Source organism: Carcharhinus amblyrhynchos, chromosome 26 (genome assembly GCF_965287045.1).
Source record: "Carcharhinus amblyrhynchos chromosome 26, sCarAmb.v2.hapA, whole genome shotgun sequence".
Taxonomy (NCBI): domain Eukaryota; kingdom Metazoa; phylum Chordata; class Chondrichthyes; order Carcharhiniformes; family Carcharhinidae; genus Carcharhinus; species Carcharhinus amblyrhynchos.
In genome coordinates, this window is record NC_137349.1 from 14,515,963 (window position 1) to 14,535,533 (window position 19,571).

A 19,571-nucleotide genomic window follows, 5' to 3' on the forward strand; every position below is an offset into this window, starting at 1 on the left:
CATCCTCTTGACACTAAAATTACTGGAAAGTTCAAATTTACAGCAACTAAGCAGACCTGACTAGAGGCAATAGTCCCCTGCCACCTCCCAGCCCCCCATCCCTCCCCGGACCCAACCCCCCCACCCAACTCCCCACACCCCCAGTCCTTCATACCACAGCCCCCCACCCACCGTCACCCCTCCACCCCCAGCCCTCTCCTCCACACTCCCCTTCCACACCCCTTCTGCTGTCACCACTCCTCTACCCCTCTCCTGCTGCCCCCAGCCAGCCCTCGACTCCCAGCTGCTGTCTTCTCTGATCTTGTTCCCCAACCCACTGGCTCCCACGCACCTATTATCCTCGCCTGCACACTTGCCATTTAACTCAATGGTGAGAGCAGGGACCACCCAGTTAGCAGCAGATTCCAGCTTTATAGGGATAGACAGAAATTCCTGCTGTTCTTGCAACCTGTAATCTGACTAGTAGCAAGAAGTATGCTCACGTTCTAGTACTGTGACAACCCAGTCACCCCATGTTGATATGCACGTTCGCCCTGGTAAGTGGAATCCTGCGACAAGGCGACATCGATCTGAGACTTGAACTCATCTCCCAGGTAACTATCCTGCAATTAGAAACGTTTATATTGTTATTTGACAAAGCTGGTTTGGATCGGGGGATAGAGTTCTCCATGAATAAATCAGGCAGATCAGGCAGTTATACAGAACTGTAACAGAGGCAATAGACAAAATAGTTAAAAATAAATCAGGTGGGAGCAACAAATCCAGAGCTCACAGCCTCACCAGCTGAAAGTACAGCTGCCAAACAGGATAAAGGAGGGGCAGCCGGGAGAGATTGTAAAAGAGACTTTCAGCAATAGATGGGCAGAGGGAGGGGCCAGAGGTAGGGAATATGGAGGTGAAAATGGCTCCAATTTTATCCCAGACAGGATAGTTGAAAGCTCAATTTTGTGATTAGGTTACAGTTCACCAAATCTTCAGTGCAGGAGCAAAGCAAGTAATCACAAAGCCCACTGGGCTTCTCACTGGGAGAAGATTCTTACTCTTATGAAGTAATTGAAAGCTGGCCAGGTGTAAGTGTGAGAAGTACAAAGATTTACCTGAGAAAGTTCTGGCTGAGAAAGGCCAGGCTGGCTCATTTGCGAAGGCTGGCTCATTGAGATGTATCCCTGCGTCAGAGGCCCCTGAGAGAATGGCTGCGACACCACATCCTGACTGGCCTGGCTGTTGGGCAGGTTAGGCTGGCTGCTCAGCTGGTTCCCCATGCCACGGTTTCGCTGACGGGCTCCACGGCCCACTTTCCCTTTTGGAATTCCACGACCTTGCAACAAAAACACTTGCCTTGAATCTGCCTGAGTAAGACTCAAACACCCCTTACCCAAACTCAGCAGAATCCCACTGCACAAAACGCTGAGTTTCTATGTCTGAAAACAATGCCATTAAGGGCACAGACAGAGTGGATATCAGAAGCTTTTTCCCAGGATGGAACAGTCAATTACTAGGGGGCATAGGTTTAAGGTGCGAGAGGCAAAGTTTAAAGGAAATGTACAAGACAAGTTTTTTTTTTACACAGAGGGTGGTGGGTGCCTGGAATTCACTGCCAGGGGAGGTAGTGGAAGCAGATACAATAGTGACTTTTAAGAGGCATCTTGACAAATACATGACTAGGATGGGAACATGGTCCTCGGAAGGATAGGGGGTTTTGGTTCAGTCGGGCAGCATGGACGGTACAGGCTTGGAAGGCCGAAGGGTCTATTCCTGTACTGTAGTTTTCTTTGTTCTAGGAGTGAGGTGCCAAATGGTCAAGCGTCAGCAAGGCGACAACTGCAAAACGAACAGGTTGAAGAGCAAACGTTTCAATTTCCCTTCCTAGACCAATCAGGAAGAGCAGGACTAGAATTAGATAAAAGGAAATGATTCGTTATTAAAAATTAATCACTTGTCAATGTGACAAAGTGTTCGAATTCCAGCAGCTTACACAAATTTTTAGTTTAAACCTTTGAGAAGTCTCATTTTTGCACTTTAAATTTGATGTAACATACGAATACCCCTCCAATGGGAACACGCAGCACAGGTTGCATCATTCAGCGTACTACCCCTGGGACCATGTCACACAAGCCCCTATACCAACACACATTAGTGCTCACCAGCTGCTGGTCCATTCGCTTGTCCAAAGTACCCAGGAGGTGGCATTGGAGGCATCATCAGATTGAAGGGAATGGGGATGTTCATTGCAGCAACGTGACTAGGGCTGGCTCCAATCATTCCAATCTGATCATGGGTTTGGAAGTACATGTTGGAGGGACGTCCTGCTGGAAAGATAAAAAGGTGTAAATATTAGGAGAAATGTGATTGAGGGGCACAACAGACACCTGGCACAGCTTTTATACAGAGACAGGGCACAGCATTTAGACAGAAGCCATGGACAGTGGTCTGACAGTTTTTACACAGGATGGTGAGCACAGTAGGTTTGCTGCATCAGGTGCTGTCCTCTCTCTCCATAGCTCCCTAATGCTGCTCACAACAGCAGGTAGAGAACTTCTGTGAATATTTGTGAGATCAGACACAGTAAGAAATGCCATTGCAATATTACTAGCAATTTCAGAAAGTCACCATAACAGTGGAATAACCCTAAGTGGCTGAGCATTCCTGTTGGCTTCTTAATTGAATCCAAACGTGGTTTTAGTCCCAAGTGTTTAAAATTAAAACCCAAGATTAAATGCACAAATGCAATCTTACCCTGGCCACTCCTGTCATATACAGAGCCTGGGATGATAGCTTCTCGAGCATCATACATAGCTGTGGTCATGAACCGGGCTCCCTAGAACACAAGGATATTGGTTAGAGCAGCTCTGCAGACAAACATAGCCCTCAGGGTTATCGATGAGAACTCTTCTGAATATTAAACACAAGTTAAAGTCCAATAAAACTAATCAGTCTCAATAGAAGCAGTGCAATGAAGTCAAGTAATAAAATAACACTTGAGGGGGGTCAAAATGCAGCCCCTTTACATGGGGAATGCAGTAAGCTCAGCAGAGGAACAGCCAAGCCAAAGAACAAATATAATTACAGGTGATGAGCATCTCAGAGCAGTGATTCAGAATTGTGCTTCTTAACGGACTGGTGATGGTCATTCACTAATCCGCTATCTCGGCTTTCCCACAACTGCTCTAAACGTCGACTCCTAAACCCCGAAAAGTAAGTGTATAGAACCGTGTAAATATCTTGGGGTTGTGTGTACAGAATCATTACTATGAAGCATGCTTAAGCTGCCAGTTCTGCCCGTGCCCCCAGTAAATGAGTAACATAGTTTTTTGAAACTGTGGGTAACCTGTTGGTCTACATATTGCTATAAAGCTAATCCGGTTTACAATTACATTGACAAACAGTGAACCAGTTAGCTGCAACGAAGCACAGGGTCAGTGAGCTGGGACCAGCAGTTAAACAGGACCGTGCACTCTGCTCACCGGGTTGATAGTATTGACCAGTTTCCGTGGTTTGCTGAACTGCATCAGACTCTCGCGGAGATTGTTCAGTGGTCCCTCCACCAGCACCTTCTGCTCTTTGTAATAATTCAGCAGGTGGTTCCACAGTGGCTGTTTGGACAGAGCCTTTGGATTCCCCACAATAATCACACCATATCTAAAAAGCAGAGTCCATACACACACTGTTCAGTTCCAATTTGGACCAAAGGGGAAACATGCAATCATCCATCATCCCAATTTACTTAGCCTAATCCAACAGCACATTCCAGGCCATCCATGCTGCTCCCCTTACAAGTTATGCCATTAGTAGCCACAGAAGGCTGATCTTCTCAACACTGAAAGATGTATCAGCAGCACTGTAGCCTGGAAGCTTAAAACCCAATTGTTTGTGCTGTTAATCAGGAGTTCAAATACTGCCCATATTCCTCTAGTCAAGCAGATTAAGTGGAACAAAAGAGATAGTCTTTATGTGGTGATGGAGAGAGGTGGGATTGAAGAACAAGAGGAGAAAGGTTTACAGGGAGGACAGAGAAACTCGAGCTGTTCTCTACAAATTACAGCATGGATACAAATGCCGTTTACACAAAGGAGCCTCATTTAAAAAAAAAATCCTCCCTTTCAAATAGCCACAGTAATTGAATTCCATCTGGAATATGGATAGAAGTATTGGTAATATAGATCATGTACAGACACTAACACTATGCTACAACAACACTTTTACTTACAACAGGGAGCCTCTGCTAAGAAGGAACCCACTCAGAACCAAAGAGCAACGGGTTAGCCCCAGTGACAAGATTTGCAGTGGGATCCTTACAACATCCCAACTCACCCTTCAACTTGTTCTGTACCCCATCAATCCTTGTATTCCCCCCCATTACCCCTCACCTTGCTCTCGTGAGGGCCACATTCAATCGGCGTGGGTCATTGAGAAACCCAATGCCCTGGTGCTCATTGGCTCGGACACATGAAAGGATGATGAAGTCTTTCTCTCGGCCTTGGAACGCATCAACACTGGCAATCTCTACCTCCTGGATCATGAAGACAAACAGGAATTTTACATTATCTATCCTTCCAACTGTTATACTCCAGTCAAGCCTAATTAGAAAACCAAGTAATTACTGTTTGATGGAGTTCCAACCTTGCTATTCTGTCAGAAGGACAATCAGAGATAACAACTGAGTATTGGCAGCTTGGTAAAACAATGAAGCTATTTATAATATTACCTGGTAGAGTTTAGTGTGGAGAGAGCCACTGAACTGCATGTACTGAACCAGGTATGATCGCTGCCCCTCATACGGTGTAATAATCCCAATTTGATCCGGTTTGGCACCTGCCTTCAGCAGTTTAGTGGTGATCTTCTCCACATTGGCTGCCTCAGTCCTAAAAATGGAACAAAGTTAAACTTCATTTCAGCAAACATTCAAAGCCTGGTAATGAATCCCTGTTCCACTGTCATTCTAACATCAACACTCGCTCTGCATCTGTCTAATTTAACAAGCCACTTTCCAAAATAATGTCTATATTAATCCCACCGCCAAAGCAAGGATTGTGCTATGTTTGTCTCCAAGACAATGAGGTTGTGTAGCAGGAGATTGAGGATGTGGAAGATGGTCTTTTAAACAAAAGTTTCCTCGCTTGCCCTGTTCTTTTCCTCAGATAAGCCAAGGAATAACAATTTGTTTAATATGCAAAATAATTATTCTGAGAAAGATGTGATCACAAATGCACACTGGTTTCCAAGTGGCTAAAAAGCCTGACGGGTTAGCGTGTACACACCGATTGAGGTAGGAGGTCCCCGAGCTAGCAATTTCCTCCTGACCCTGGGTGACGTAGAAGAACATTGGCTTGTCTGGCTGCGGCCACTGGAAATCAAAGCCTTTCTTTATGCGATCCGCTGTGAAACCAAATGAAACCGTCAGAACAATGATCTCAAACAGCATCAGAGTCTGCACTCATAACTTGCCCGTATAATGACCTGGCAAGATTTCTACATGCTATCCATATTCAGAACCATCATTTCACAGTCTCCTGTTAAATCCAAGTGAAATTATTTGCAATCTAATTAGGCTGCCAAATTTGCTGTCTGTACTGTCAGAATTAATTAATAGCAGCTAATTTACTAATTAGTTTATTACCAAAGTGTTGCAAGTTTAATCCAATTGACCAATGTCAAGACAGGAGGTTGATTTACTTTGAAACAACAATGGTGTCACACACCCTACATTCTGAGGATGTTTTGTGATCTAAGACTGGCCAGTTTTAGTTTAGGGAATGGGGTTCTTATCAGTATCTACCAGTCACAATGACACCAGAACACCAAAGTGAGCCAGTATTCTAATACCAGAAATGATTAACCCGTATTATAATTTAAAGTCTAGATTTTATAATTAGGTGAGGGAGTTACCCACAAATATAGTCAAACGTTCAGAGACCTGTCCTCGAACTCCCAAAGAACATCATTCAAATCAATACTTAGGACTGAAAATGTTGACCAATACGCAGAGAGAAGTTACACTTGTCTACAACAAGTACAGAAATTGAATGGCCTGACAGAAACAGGGTTTAAGCACCTCAGTTTCGAAACAAATTATTAAAGTGGGAATTTACAAAATACCTGATTCGAATGCTCATACCTGCAGTGACGCCATTTTGTAGTGAGCCCTCATAGAAGATATTGGATGGAAAGGCACTGAGAGCTGGGTGCATCCGGTATTGGACTTGCAGACGGATTGGTCGGATCCCCAGAACAACCAGACGCTCAAAGAGTGACTGAGACAGACCAGCTTTAGCAGCTTTCTTGCACATGACAACTGGACCAAGCTGGCAATGGTCACCTACCAGGATCAGCTGTAAGAAACACAAACAACTCAGATTCACTGTTTCACTCAGTTCCCACCTACTGTCCTTACTGTTGGTCTTGAACCTAAAAGGCAACCTTGTAGGCAATTTCAATTCATCATACCTGGCTTGTTTAAGAAAAAGTTAGTTTGCATAGATTGTGATGTAAGTGCATACCTTCAATATGCATCAATGTGCATAGGGATAGGAAGGCAAGTGAGAAGAATTGCCTGTTTAGCACTGGGAGTGACATCAATAAATAAACTATTACTAATGTACATTATATTAACACATCATCTCGTACTACTCCCCTTCTCATTCAAGCAAACTTCTCTGGGCAAAACAATTAAAACCAGCTCCTTTGAGGTACAAAGTCTGAGTCCAGACCACATGAACAGAATGAAAATCTCTCTCCTCCCTCTCCTTACTGTGGATTTCTCAATAAAATGGACAGTCCCGACTCAGAACCAAATGACACGAGTCAAAGCTAACAAGTCCATTCAGATTAGAAGATTTAACCAGATTATCCCAAACCAGTTTATACTGTCAGGCCTGACAGATGAGTCCACACATTTGGGGGAAATCACCTCACTTTTGTACTACAGTCAGATATCCATCATGTTTGTTTACACAGACACTGCATCATATGCTAATGAATCCAAATATCTGGCGATGAAGTTTGTGCATTAGTTCCACAATGTAAACACAGCCCTTACTGTCACAAATGATACCAGTGGGTACCAAGCAGCAGTCCAGCACTAGTTATATATGACATACCTGCTTCGCTCCGAGGACCACGGGGACCATACATTCCGGCTCTGTGGCCTGTGTGCTCTCATCAATCAGTATGGAACGGAACTGCATTTTGGCCAGGCGTGGGTCACCAGCTCCGACACAGGTGCAGCAAATAACATCTGCATTCTAAAAAAAAAGCACAGCAGATGTGGTAGGCAAAAACAACACAGAACAGAAACTTTTCAAGCAGCAGGTAGCATAACTGCAAAAAGTTTACAATTATTCAACCTGCAACCTCGTGGTCCAATCATTGCCATCAAGCCAAGGTTCAATCCTGGCTCAGTGAGGAGTGCAGGAGGGCATGCCAGATGATGCAATGACACAGGAACTCAGCACATTGGTGTAAAAGGCACATGGATACAAATTCAGAGGACATGCAGCCTCTCGAGTCTGCTCCGCCATTCAATAAGATAAAGGTGGATAGCACTGCTGCCTCAGCGCCAGGGATTGGGTTCAATTCTGGCCTCGGGTCACTGTCTGTGTGGAGTTTATACATTCTCCATGTCTGTGGGGGTTTCTTTTGAGTGCTCTGGTTTCCTCCAAAGTTGTGCGGGTTAGGTAGATTGGTCATGCCAAATTGCCCCTTTAGTGTCAGGCAGATTTGCAGTGTAAATATGTAGGGTTACAGGAATAGGGCCTGGGTGGGATTGCTGTCTATATAGATTCGCTGGATCGAATGGCCTCCTTCTGCACTATGGGGATTCTAAGATCGTGGCAAATCCGATTTTGCTCTCAACTTCACATTTCAGCCAACCCCAATAACCTATCAACTCCTTGCTTATCAAGAATCTATCTACTTCTGACTCTGCCTCTCTGACCTTTTCAGGAAAAGAACTCCAAGTCTCACAATATTCAGAATATTCCCCCCTCATCTTTGTCTTAACCTGGCAACCCCTTATTTTTAAGCAGTGGCCCCTATTTCTAGATTTTCCCATCTTTTCCACATTCAACCTCAATACCTTTGTTTCAATTGTTATAAGTCAGGTTGGATACTTCAAGGTGTTCTGTGAAGCTCACCTGACCTGTAACGTTGAATTTGGCTGGGATGAGCATGAGAGGTTTCACTCCAGGTGTGATCCAACTGCCCCACAAAAAGCTTTTATCAAAAACAGTTCAATTAAGAATATTGTTGCCATGTATAGCAAGAACTTAATTACAAACAAGAAACACAGCAATGACGATAATGTATAACTCTTACGGAAATATCTCTAATGTGTTCCAACAAAAGCCAACATCCAATACACAAAACCCTCCAAATAAGCACAATACAGCATAGATTAATCAGAGTCAGAGGTTTACAGCATGGAAACAAGCCCTTTGGCCCAACTTGTCCATGCCGCCCTTTTTTTAAAATCCTAAACTAATCCCAATTGCCCACATCCCTCTAGACCCATCGTACCTTTCTATCTAAATGCTTTTAAAAGATAAAATTGCACTTGGCTGTACGACCACCTCTGGCAGCTTGTTCCAGACACTCACCACCCTTTGTGTGAAAAAACTGACCCTCTGGACACTGTTGTATCTCTCCTCTCTCACCTTAAACCTATGCCCTCTAGTTTTAGACTCCCCTACCTGTGGAAAAAGGTATGACTATATCTTGTCTATGCCCCTCATTATATTATAGACCTCTGTAAGATCACCCCTCAGCCTCCTGCGCTCCATCAAGATCCAGCAGCATCCTAGTAAATCTCTTCTGCACTCTTTCTAGTTTAATAATATCATTTCTATAATAGGGTGACCAGAATTGCAAACAGTATTCCAAGTATGGCCTTACCAATGCCTTGTACCATTTCAACAAGACGTCCCAACTCCTGTATTCAACGTTCTGACCGAAGAAACCAAGCATGCCGAATGCCTTCTTCACTACTCTGTCCAGCTGTGACTCCACTTTCAAGCAGCTATGAACATGTACCCCTAGATCTCTTTATTCTGTAACTCTCCCCAACGCCTTACCATTAACTGAATAAATCCTGCCCTGGTTCAATCTACGGAAATGCATTACCTCTCACTTGTCTAAATTAAACTCCATCTGCCATTCATCAGCCCACTGGCCCCATTGATCAAGATCCCGCTGCAATTGGAGATAACCTTCCTCACTGTCCACCAGTCTTGCTGTCATTTTTAAGCTTACTAACCACACCCCCTATATTCTCATCCAAATCATTAATATAAATGACAAATAACAGTGGACACAGCACTGATCCCTGAGGCACACTGCTGGTCACAGCCCAGTCGTTACAGGAATCCCACCTCCTGGGTTCAATGTTATGAAGAAACTCAAAAGAGGTTGTAGTCGAATGTGTTTCCCAAAACAGAGCTTCTTAAAGACAGGGTGGCAGTAATCCCCTCCTTCAGCTAACTGGTAATAGTTTCAGAACCAAAACAAAAAGAACAGGGAAACAGAGACCGTTTCTTAGCTTGCTGCTAAACTGCTTCCCAAAACAAAACTGAAAGCCCAAAGGGAAAAACCTCCATCAGCCGACAGCTGCAGCTTAGCTCCGCCCACTGATATTTCTGAAGCTGCAAGCTACATGATATTTAGACAAAAAACTTAAAGGTACACTCACATGATACAATCAAGTCACTTACTCTTTTAAACTCCAGTGGATACAAGTCTAACCTGTCCTACCTTTCCTCAAAAGACAGATACTGAAAAGGTGTGAAAAAAGCAGGGTAATTTAACTTCCCCCATATTAACTGGGACTCACTTACAGCCAGGGACTCAGGCTGAGAGTAGTTTGTTAGATGTATCCAGGAGGGATTTTTGATACAGTACATTGCAATCCAACTAGGGAAGGGGGCCAAAGTAGACTTGTATTGGGAAATGAACTGGGTCAGGTGATCGATGTTTCAATGGGTAAGCATTTTGGGCTGAGCAACCATAAGATTTCGTATAGTGGCCCTTGGGTGATGGTGCTTAATTGGGCAAGCGCCAGTTACATCCATATTAGACAGTTACAGGAGAATGGGCATTGGAAGCAGCTGTTTGAGAGCAAATCCATGTCTAGCAAGTGGGAAACTTTTAAAGACCAGTTGATTGAAGTGCAGGACAAGCACGTCCCCGCAAAAACAAAGGATGGAAATGGCAGGATCCTGGAACCAGGGATGACAGGGGAAATTGCAAGCTTAGTCAAAAGGTAAAAGGAAACATACGGTAAGGTCTAGGCATCTAAAAACTGATTAAGCCCTTCAGGAATATAGTTAAAGTAGGAGACGTGGAATTAGAAGGGCTAAAATGGGCCATGAAATGTCTTTAGCAAACAGGGTCAAGGAGAATCCTAAGCCTTTTTATGCATATATTAGGAGCAAGAGGATAGCAACAGAAAGAGTAGGCCCATTTAAGGGCAATGAGGGAAGTTGTGTGTGGAGCCAAAGGAAGTAGGTGAGATCCCTAATGAATACTTTGTATTGGTATTCACCAAGGAGCAGGACGGATGTTGACATCAGGGGTAGGTGTGTGAACGCTCCAGAGCATGTCAATATATCAAGGGAGGAAGTGCAGGGTATCTTAATGCAATTTAAGGTAGACAAGTCCCCAGGGCCGGATCAGGATCTATCCCAGGTTACTGCAGGAGGCAAGGGAAGCTGGGGCCTTAATAGATATCTTCATATCCTCTCTGACCACAGGTGAGGTTCCAGAGGACAGAAGAATAGCCAATTTTGTTCCCTTGTTTAAGAAAGGAAGCAGGAAATTATAGGCTGGTGAGTCTGACGTCAGTGGTGGGGAAGCTTTAGGAGAAGATACTAAGGGACAGAATATATGCACATTTGGAAGAAAACAGACTACTTAATGACAGGCAGTATGGTTTTGTACAGGGAAGGTCACGTCTCACCAACTTGATTGAGTTTTTCGAAGAGGTGACAAAGATAATGGATGAGGGAAAGGGCCGTGGGTGTATTTTACATGGACTTTAATAAGGCTTTGACAAGGTCCAACATGGCAGATTGGTACAAAAACTAAAATCACACGGGATTCAGGGTGGGCTGGTTAGTTGGATACAGAACTGGCTTGGTTATAGAAGATAGTAGTGGTGGAACGGTGTTTCTCAGACTGGAGATCTGTAGCTAGAGGTGTTCCACAGAGATGAGTGCTGGGACCTCTGCTGTTTGTAGGATATAAAAATGATCTGGAGAAAAATGTAGAAGGTCTGAGTACTAAGTTTGCAGATGACACAAAGATTGGTGGAATTGCTGATAGTGCTGAGGTCTGCCAGGGGATACAAGAGAATATAAGTAGATTGGAGACTTGGGCACAGAAATGGCAGATGGAGTTTAATCCAAACAAATGCAAGATGATACACCTAAATTTGATCCTCAAATGTAAATCATACTATAAATGGCAGAACTCTTAGGAACAGTAAGATACAGGGATCTGGGCGTGCACATCCACAGTTTCCTAAAAGTGGTAATACAAACGGCCATGGTGATTAAAAAATCATTTGGCATTCTTGCCTTCAATCAGCCAGGGCACAAGAGTTAGGAAATGATGTTGCAACTACATAAGACCTTGGTTACGTCATGTTTTTGGAGCATTACGTGCAGTTCTGGTCATCATACTACCAGAAGAATGGGGGAGCTTTGGAGAGAGTGCAAAGGTAGTTCACCAGCATGTTGGCTATGAGGAGAGGTTGAATAAACAAGGACTGTTTTCACTGGAAAGATGGAGACTGAGGGGAGAGCTGACAGAGGTCTACATAATTACGAGAGGCAGAGACAGGGTGGATAGTCAAGAGGCTTTTCCCCAGAAGTGTCAATTACAAGGGGGCACAGGTTCAAGGTGAGGGGGAAAGTTTAAGGGAGTTATATGGGGGAAGCTTCTCACAGAGTGGTGGGTTTCTGGAATGCACTGCCAGAGGTGGTGATGGAAGCAGGCATATTTGCAACATTTAAGAGGCATCTACATGGGTACATGAATAGGAAGGGAAGAGCGGGATACGGACTAAGGGCAGAAGGCCATTTCTTTGGTTGGGGCATCAAGATCAGTACAGGCTTGGATAACCAAAGGGCCTGTTCTTGTGCCGTACTTTTTTGTTCTCAATATTCTTAGGACTCACCCATGCCAGACCTTATATTTCATAGTGAAATTGTAACTGAAGCTTCCAGTAACCTCTGCAGTCTTTCTGGGGTTCCACACAGATTCTTCTTGTAGATCATCCACTGGATGATGACTCTCCAGTGAACTCTCTCCCATAGAGGTGTGGGGGGAACTTGGCACATAGGAGCAGGCATTCAGCTCCTCAAGCCTGCTCCATCGTTCATGACTGATCTGATTATTTTGAATTCCACATTCCCATCTACTCCAGATAATCTTTGATTCCATGTCTAACAAGAATCTACCTTTGCCTTAAAAAAAACAAATAGCCCTACCTTCACCACCTTCTGATGCAGAAAGTTTGAGAGTCTCAATCCTCAGTAAAACAAAAATCCTCATCTGTCTTAAAAGGGCAAGTACTGATTTTTATACACTGCCCCCTGTTTCTGGGCTTACCCACAAGAGGAAACATCCTTTCCAAGACTGAAATATTTCTAATGTTTGGCCAGGAGTGCCAATGGAATGATCCATCTTGGCCACCTCCTGATGACCATTACATCACAGGTGCCAATCTTCAGCCAATTCAATTAGCCCCACGTCATCACGGAACACCTGAGAGTACTGGATACTGCAAAGGCTATGGGCCCTGATAATATTCCAGCTACAGTACTGAAGACTTATGCTCCAGAACTAGCCACAAACTTAGCCAAGCTGTTCCAGTACAGCTTGAACACTTGCATCTACCAGGTAATGTGCAAGATTATTAAGGTATGTCCTGTATAAAAAAAGCAGGGTAAACTCAATCTGGCCAATTATCATCCTCATCAACTTCCTCGCAATCAAAGTGATGAATGTTGTCAACAGTGCTGTCAAGCAATACTTACTCAGGAAAAACTGCTCACAGATGGTCAAGTTGGATATTATCAGGATCGCAATTCCTGACTTCATTGCAGACTTGGTCCAAACAGTGACAAAGCAGCTGAACTCCAGAGATGACAGAGTGGCTGCCTTTGACATCAAGGCATCACTTGACCAAGTGTGGCACCAAAGACCCCGAACAAAATGAGTCAACGGGAATCAGGAAAAAAATTCTCTGCTGGTTGGAATCATACTTAAGGTGGTTGTGACGGTTGGAGGTCAATGATCTCAGCTGCAGGAGTTTCTCAGAGTAGTGTCCTAGGCCCATCTCAGCTTTATCAATGACCTTCTCTCCATCAAACGGGAATGTTCACAGATGATTTCATAATATTAAAGATTGCCATCAGTGAATCCATTATCATCGTGGGGGGTGGTTACCACTGGCCAGAAACTGAATTGGGCTAGCCATGTACAGAGTGTGGCTACAAGATCAGATGGGAAGTTAAGAATTCTGCACCTCCTGACTCCCTGAAGCCTGTTCACCACCTATAAGACACAAGTCAGGAATGCGACAGAATACTCTTCACTTACCTAATGATTTCAGCTCCAACAACACTTGAAGGTTGACATCATCCAAGACAAAGGCAGCCCGCTTGACCAGCGCCCTACCCTTCACATTCACTCACTCCATCACTGACGCACACTGGCAGCAATTTGGACATCTACACAATGCACTGTAGGAACTCACCAAGGCTCCTGTGACAGCACTTTTCAAATTGACTGCTTCTAACACTTAAGGACAAGGATAACAAATGCCTGGTTAATACCACCACCTGCTAATCCCCATATGTGATCACTTAAAACCACAAGAAAGATAGTTGTTTAAAAGGAACTTCTTTATACAAGAGACAAAGTTTAACACTAACAGTAACTATGAAAACAGGTGCACTAGTAAAAAGATCATGTTTACAGAACACACTTAGATTGAAAAGCTCTCCAAAACCTGCACGTGCTCAGAACCCTGAACAGATGCCAATAAAACAATTACAAAGCAGAAAGGCTTATAAGAATACGCTGTACTCAAAATGACACTAACACCCTCAAGGAACTCACCATTCTTACCTGGAACTATGTTACCGTTTCTTCATTATCACTGGGTCAAAATTCTGGAAATCTCTAACAGCACTGTCAGTGTATCTACTCCACATGGCCTGCAGCAGTTCAGGGCAGCTCACCACCAAAGTGCAATTATGGATGGGCAAATGTTGGCCAAGTCAGCAACACCCAAATCCCATTAAAGAACGCAAAATTCCTCCAATTCATCCAAGGATACATGAGACAGCCTCTCATTCCCTACCTCCCTCAGCCACACAGCTCCCCCTGCCCTGCTCCTTGTCTCTTGATTCTATCCCTGACTCCGCTACGATTCCTCAGCCACCCAGCCCCTTTCCAGGGACATTTCATTACTGGATTTTTTGGGGCGGAAACTCAACATTTGCACTCTGGAAACTGCAGAAGATTGGATTTAATGAAGTAGAAGTCAGGAGAGAGAGACTGCACCAAGTTTCTTACCATTAGCAGCTCTCGCTCTGCCGTCCTTTTGAGCGCACGGTAGCGTTTCTCATCCGCAGATGACAACTCGCCAGTCTCATCCTTCAACTGCTGCAACTTTTGCAATTCAGGCATGCTGGTGATCAAAGCAAACACATTAGTGTGAACTTTTCAAAAATATATTCCTTTAGGTGATGTGGGTGTTGCTGGCTGGGCGAGCATTTATTGTCCATTCCTAATTGCCCCTTGAACTGAGTGCTAGGTCATTTCGGAGGGCATTTAAGAGTCAACCACATCATTATGGTTCTGAAGTCACATGTGGGCCAGGAAAGGATGGTAGATTTCCTTCCTTAAAGGACAATAGTGAAACAGATGGGTTTTTTTGAAACAACAATTGACAATGGTTTCATGGTCATTAGATTTTTTAATTGTAGATTTTTATTGAATTTAAATTTCACCCTCTACCGTGGTGGAATTCGAATCCAGATCCTCAGAGTATTAACATGGGCCTCTAGATTACTTGCCCAGTGTCACTATGCCACCATGCCACCACCTCCTGCAGTTAATGAAGTTAGGAGGTGTGAGTTATACTCCAGTTTGTATCACTGTCTCTATTTGGATTAGTGTCTAAGCAACAAAGTATACTGGTGAGGGGTGCCACATTCTTTACTACTTCAGTTACTGGTGACCTTAAAGGAGTTGCTAACAATCTGGCTAAAATTAGTCACACCCATCCTTCTACTCTGTTGAGAGCAGCCTGCAAGTAGACGAAGATCACCCTGAACAGCTTTTGTTATCTGCAGTTGGTTACTTGGTTACTTTAGTCTGTGTTGAATGTGAAACGATAGATAAAGAGGTGCATGCAAGAGAGAAAATAGCTAAGTTCTATGGACCAGAAACTCCAGTTTGATGCTGAGCTCAAACCAATCATTTAAACAAAGCTCTAATTTCTGATCGCTATCCAATAGAGAGATAATGTGGTTTGAAAGAGGGAAGGACTGAGCTATGACACCTCTCTGTGGCCAGATACTCAATGCTATATTAATGCTGCACTGCCAATTTGAAGTGTCCTCATTGAGATAAAGTAGATATATTAGCATTTCAGAAAGTGGTCACAGATCCACCAATTGCAATCTTGCTTTGGTTACAAGTTATTCCAGTCCCTTGTTGATATTTGACTGAGAGACAGCAGAATTCTGAGATGCAGAGGGATCCAAGCTTTCCAGTACAAGATGTGAGCATGCAGGTACAGCAAGCAGTTAAGGCAGCTACTGGAATGCTATTCTTTATTACAAGAGTAATTGAACATAAAAGGATGATATACTTCAGTTATATAGGGCATTGATGAGACTACATCCCAACTACTGTGTGTAATTTTAGTCTTATTTAAGGAAGAACACAAATGTTTAGGTGGTGATTCAGAGGAGGTTTACTAGATGGATGCCTGGAGTGAGTGGATTGTCTTACAAGGAAAGGTAGGATAGACTGAACTTCTTTCCACTGGAGTTTTGAAGAGTAAGGGATGTCTTGACTGAAGTCTGTAAGGTTCTGCTCCATACTGACAAAGTGGACATGGAAAGGATGTATCCTTTAGTGGGAGGGTCCAAAACAATGGTGAGTTTTATTAAATTGGGGGAGTCTCTTTCAGGACAGAGATGAAGAGGATTTTTTTTTGTGGGACTTTGAACTCTCAGCATCATTTATGTTAACCTTTTTGGGTGAGGGTAAATAGATTCCCAAGGTTATCTAGAGTGGAATTTGAAACAAACAGATCAGCCATGGACTTAGTAAATGGCTACACCAGTTAATTCAAGGAGCCAAATGGCTGCTTTGTTCCTAATTTGTGTATTTGTATCACTGGCTAGGACCTTGCACAGGGTGCTTGCATTTTTATAATTATGGACAATTTCACTGCCAAGTACTAAAATAATTAACATGCAACAGTAGATTGATATTTGGTAAAATAATCCAATCAGGACAGTCCCATCACTTGACAGTCCAGTGTGACCGTGTAGGAATGAAAGCCTGCTGTCCAGAGTATAACAATCAGGAAATGCCGTATGGGACAAAGCTAAAAATCACCACCAAAACACAGACTACCTGGGCATTCATCTCAATGTTTCTGAAGTACTCTCGGAAACTAAGGGCATGAAGGAAGGAATTCTGAAACAATCCATTAACTGCTGCCCACTCAGGGCACCCTATCAACACATCACCAGGGATTTTCACAGTAATTTCACTGCAGTGTTAATGTAAACCTACTTGTGATACAAATAACAAAATGAAAGAGTGATCACCAGGCCAGACTCAAACCAAGCACAGGATTATCTTTTTGGACATTGACTTGTGTTATCCATAATAAAAGGCCACCATGTAATTGCTGCTTACCTATCCATGTTACGAATCTGGTTATGTAGAGCCAGGAATGAGACTGGTGAATCAATGGCCTCACGACTCTTGGCACATAGGCGCACCACTTTCAGCCCTGTGTGGTGGATCTTCTCAGTCAACTGGTCCACTGCAATGTTACTTGGCGCACAAACCAGGACAGGACTATCAAGTAAGAAAAGCACGTTAGAACCATGTAGCACCAGCCCACCCAAAAGACACACCATTTATTTGAAGCGCAGCCCATATTGATTTTATGCAACCAGGATATCTCGGAGCCAGCAGGTTTAATGCAAGAACACACAAATTTCTACGAATAGCAAATGGCTATTACTTTCAAGAAGCCTGACCCCTTCTCACAGATTTAAATTCACCCCAATATACCGCAAAGACATGAGAAATACAGACCTTCACACAAACTGAATGCAACAATGGGCTCTCTGTTTCCCAAATGCGTCTTTTAAAATGGGCTTCCACGAAAACATTAAATTCTCTCCTGACCAACTAAGCACAATGGGAGTTATGATACCTGCGAGACTTCAAAACCAACACACTGATAGCAGGGAAACGTACACATGAACCAGGAAATATCAAACTCATACATGATTAGAGGCAAAAATTAATCAGGTTAGGTACTGAGGTGTGAATGCAGGACATTAATACAACTATAGACATAAGCAAGCCAGCCAAAGCTCCTGCCTTGCACATCCCTGAATCACTGGCAGGCCTACTTTGAGCTGCAGAGGTCCTAAACTCTAGACTGTCACCATAAACATCATCTTTAAGGCACTCCTTTAAACCAACCGATGATTAAAATTTTTGTATCGCCTGTCCAAACATCTCATTGGATGGCTGTATTGAATTTTGTTTGATAATGTTTCTATGAAGTGCCTTGGGACATTTCACAACACCAAAAGGTAACAGGGGGAAGATACAGAAAGGTCAAGGGGGGCAATTTTGTCCACAGAGTGGGGTGAGTGTCTGGAACAAGCTGCCAGAGGCAGTAGTAGAGACAAGCGCAATTTTGTCATTTAAAACGCATTTAGACAGTTATATGGATGAGTATTGAGGGATATGGGCCAAATGCAGGTAACGGGCACTAATTTAGTGGTTAAAAACTGGGCTACATGGACAAGTTGGGCCGAAGGGCCTGTTTCCATGCTATAAATCTCTGACTCAAAGTCATATGCAAATGATTGTTGAAACGGGTGTAAAATAACACAAAAATTTAGGACTGTCAAAAGGGTGAAAGTTTCTACTGTTAATGCCTACACGTTTTCTGATGTCACGAATATCCAAAATGTGGAAATCTCTCTGCAATTAGGGTTGTCAACATTATTCTCTCGAGTAGCTGTATGTTTCACAGTGGCGCCACCAGGAAATTGACGTTGCTGCAAGCCTACTTTTTGCTTAGAACTCAAACATACAGTAGCTGAAAAAGCTTGTATTTGCATAGCATTGAGATAAAGTTTCTATGGGGATTAAATGACAGCAAAGAGGAAACAATGCTAGTGTGCTTGAATCAGTAAATCAAAATCGTAAAAACAAAATAACGCAGAGGATTTTAAGTGAGAAACTGAAAAGGCGGTGAGGCTTTGGAAAGAGTTGCAGAGTGGGATCAAGACTCTCGTAGAACAAGGAGGCACTGTGATGTAGGAGGTTGCAGAGATTGAAACAAAGTTAAGGGTTTTGATGAGGAGTGTAAGATATTTAAATTAAATACAACTTATGATGGGGGCATGCAGTCAGCAGGAAGAGGGTAACTATGCAATTAAACAATGGATCAGACTGTGGACAGCAACTGAACTTTTGTGATGGGCACAGGATAGGCAGCCAGAAAGTGGGCTAATATTCAAAGTGACAAAACAATGGGGAAGGGTTTCAGCAGTTCAGGGACTTGGCTGAAAGAGAGGTAAGCTATGCTGCACAGGCAAAAACAGACAGCCTTAGCGATGAAGGATTTATGACTTGAAATTCTACCTAAAACTAAAGTTCTCGCTGAACACCAATAAGGCACCAGTACTGAGACATCATGGAGGTGAAGGGAGGCAGAAAGTGGATCGAGATGCTGCAGCCTACATGTGGAATCTGAGATATGATTGTGGATTGTGTCATCATAATGCAGCATTGGGACAAGGAAGCAAAGGTTACCAGAGACAAAACTTCACGAGATTTCAGAACCGATGACCAAGATGGAGAGGAGTAAAGAAATCAAGGGTTATGTAGATAAAATAAGGAAGGGGAGTTGAGGATTATCATTTCAAACGAGTCATGATTTTATTGAATGGTGGAGCAAACGATGGCTGATTGGCCGACTTTTGCTCCTACTTCTTATGGAGCTATTGCTGAGTCGTATGAGCAGCATTGATGGAGAATGGATGGTCCTTCAAATGCCAGAGGTCATCGATGTGGAAAAATCACCCAGAGTTTTCCTCTCCACAAAGGCAGAACAAAACCAACCCAGTCAATTAACTCTCAAACTAATGGTAGAGGTCATCGACAATGATCTTGGCACTTAATTTGGGTTTTCTCAGGGTCACACAGCTCCCTCATTACAGTCTTGGTCCAAACATGAACAAAAGAGTTGAACTGAAGGAGAGGTGAGAGTGACTGCCTATGACATCAAA

At 43.4% G+C, this 19,571-nt stretch overlaps 1 protein-coding gene across 4 annotated transcripts in view; it reads right to left on the reverse strand.

Annotated features, from left to right (window-relative positions):
• The window catches only part of upf1 (UPF1 RNA helicase and ATPase), an 86,880-nt gene that overhangs the window by 2,785 nt on the left and 64,524 nt on the right, over positions 1-19,571 (reverse strand). For 2 of the 4 annotated variants that reach the window (XM_080213146.1, XM_080213144.1), the window contains exons 12-23: positions 16,945-17,109; positions 14,578-14,692; positions 7,098-7,241; positions 6,116-6,329; positions 5,259-5,376; positions 4,706-4,862; positions 4,368-4,510; positions 3,465-3,639; positions 2,737-2,818; positions 2,145-2,306; positions 1,098-1,318; positions 483-602 (exon numbers count right to left, since the gene is read on the reverse strand). In XM_080213146.1, the coding sequence (XP_080069272.1) occupies positions 486-602; positions 1,098-1,318; positions 2,145-2,306; positions 2,737-2,818; positions 3,465-3,639; positions 4,368-4,510; positions 4,706-4,862; positions 5,259-5,376; positions 6,116-6,329; positions 7,098-7,241; positions 14,578-14,692; positions 16,945-17,109 (1,813 nt within the window). In that variant the 3' untranslated portion in view covers positions 483-485. Of the gene's footprint in view, positions 1-482; positions 603-1,097; positions 1,319-2,144; positions 2,310-2,736; positions 2,819-3,464; positions 3,640-4,367; positions 4,511-4,705; positions 4,863-5,258; positions 5,377-6,115; positions 6,330-7,097; positions 7,242-14,577; positions 14,693-16,944; positions 17,110-19,571 lie in introns of all 4 variants that reach the window. The other 2 variants (XM_080213145.1, XM_080213143.1) reach the window with 1 other exon arrangement.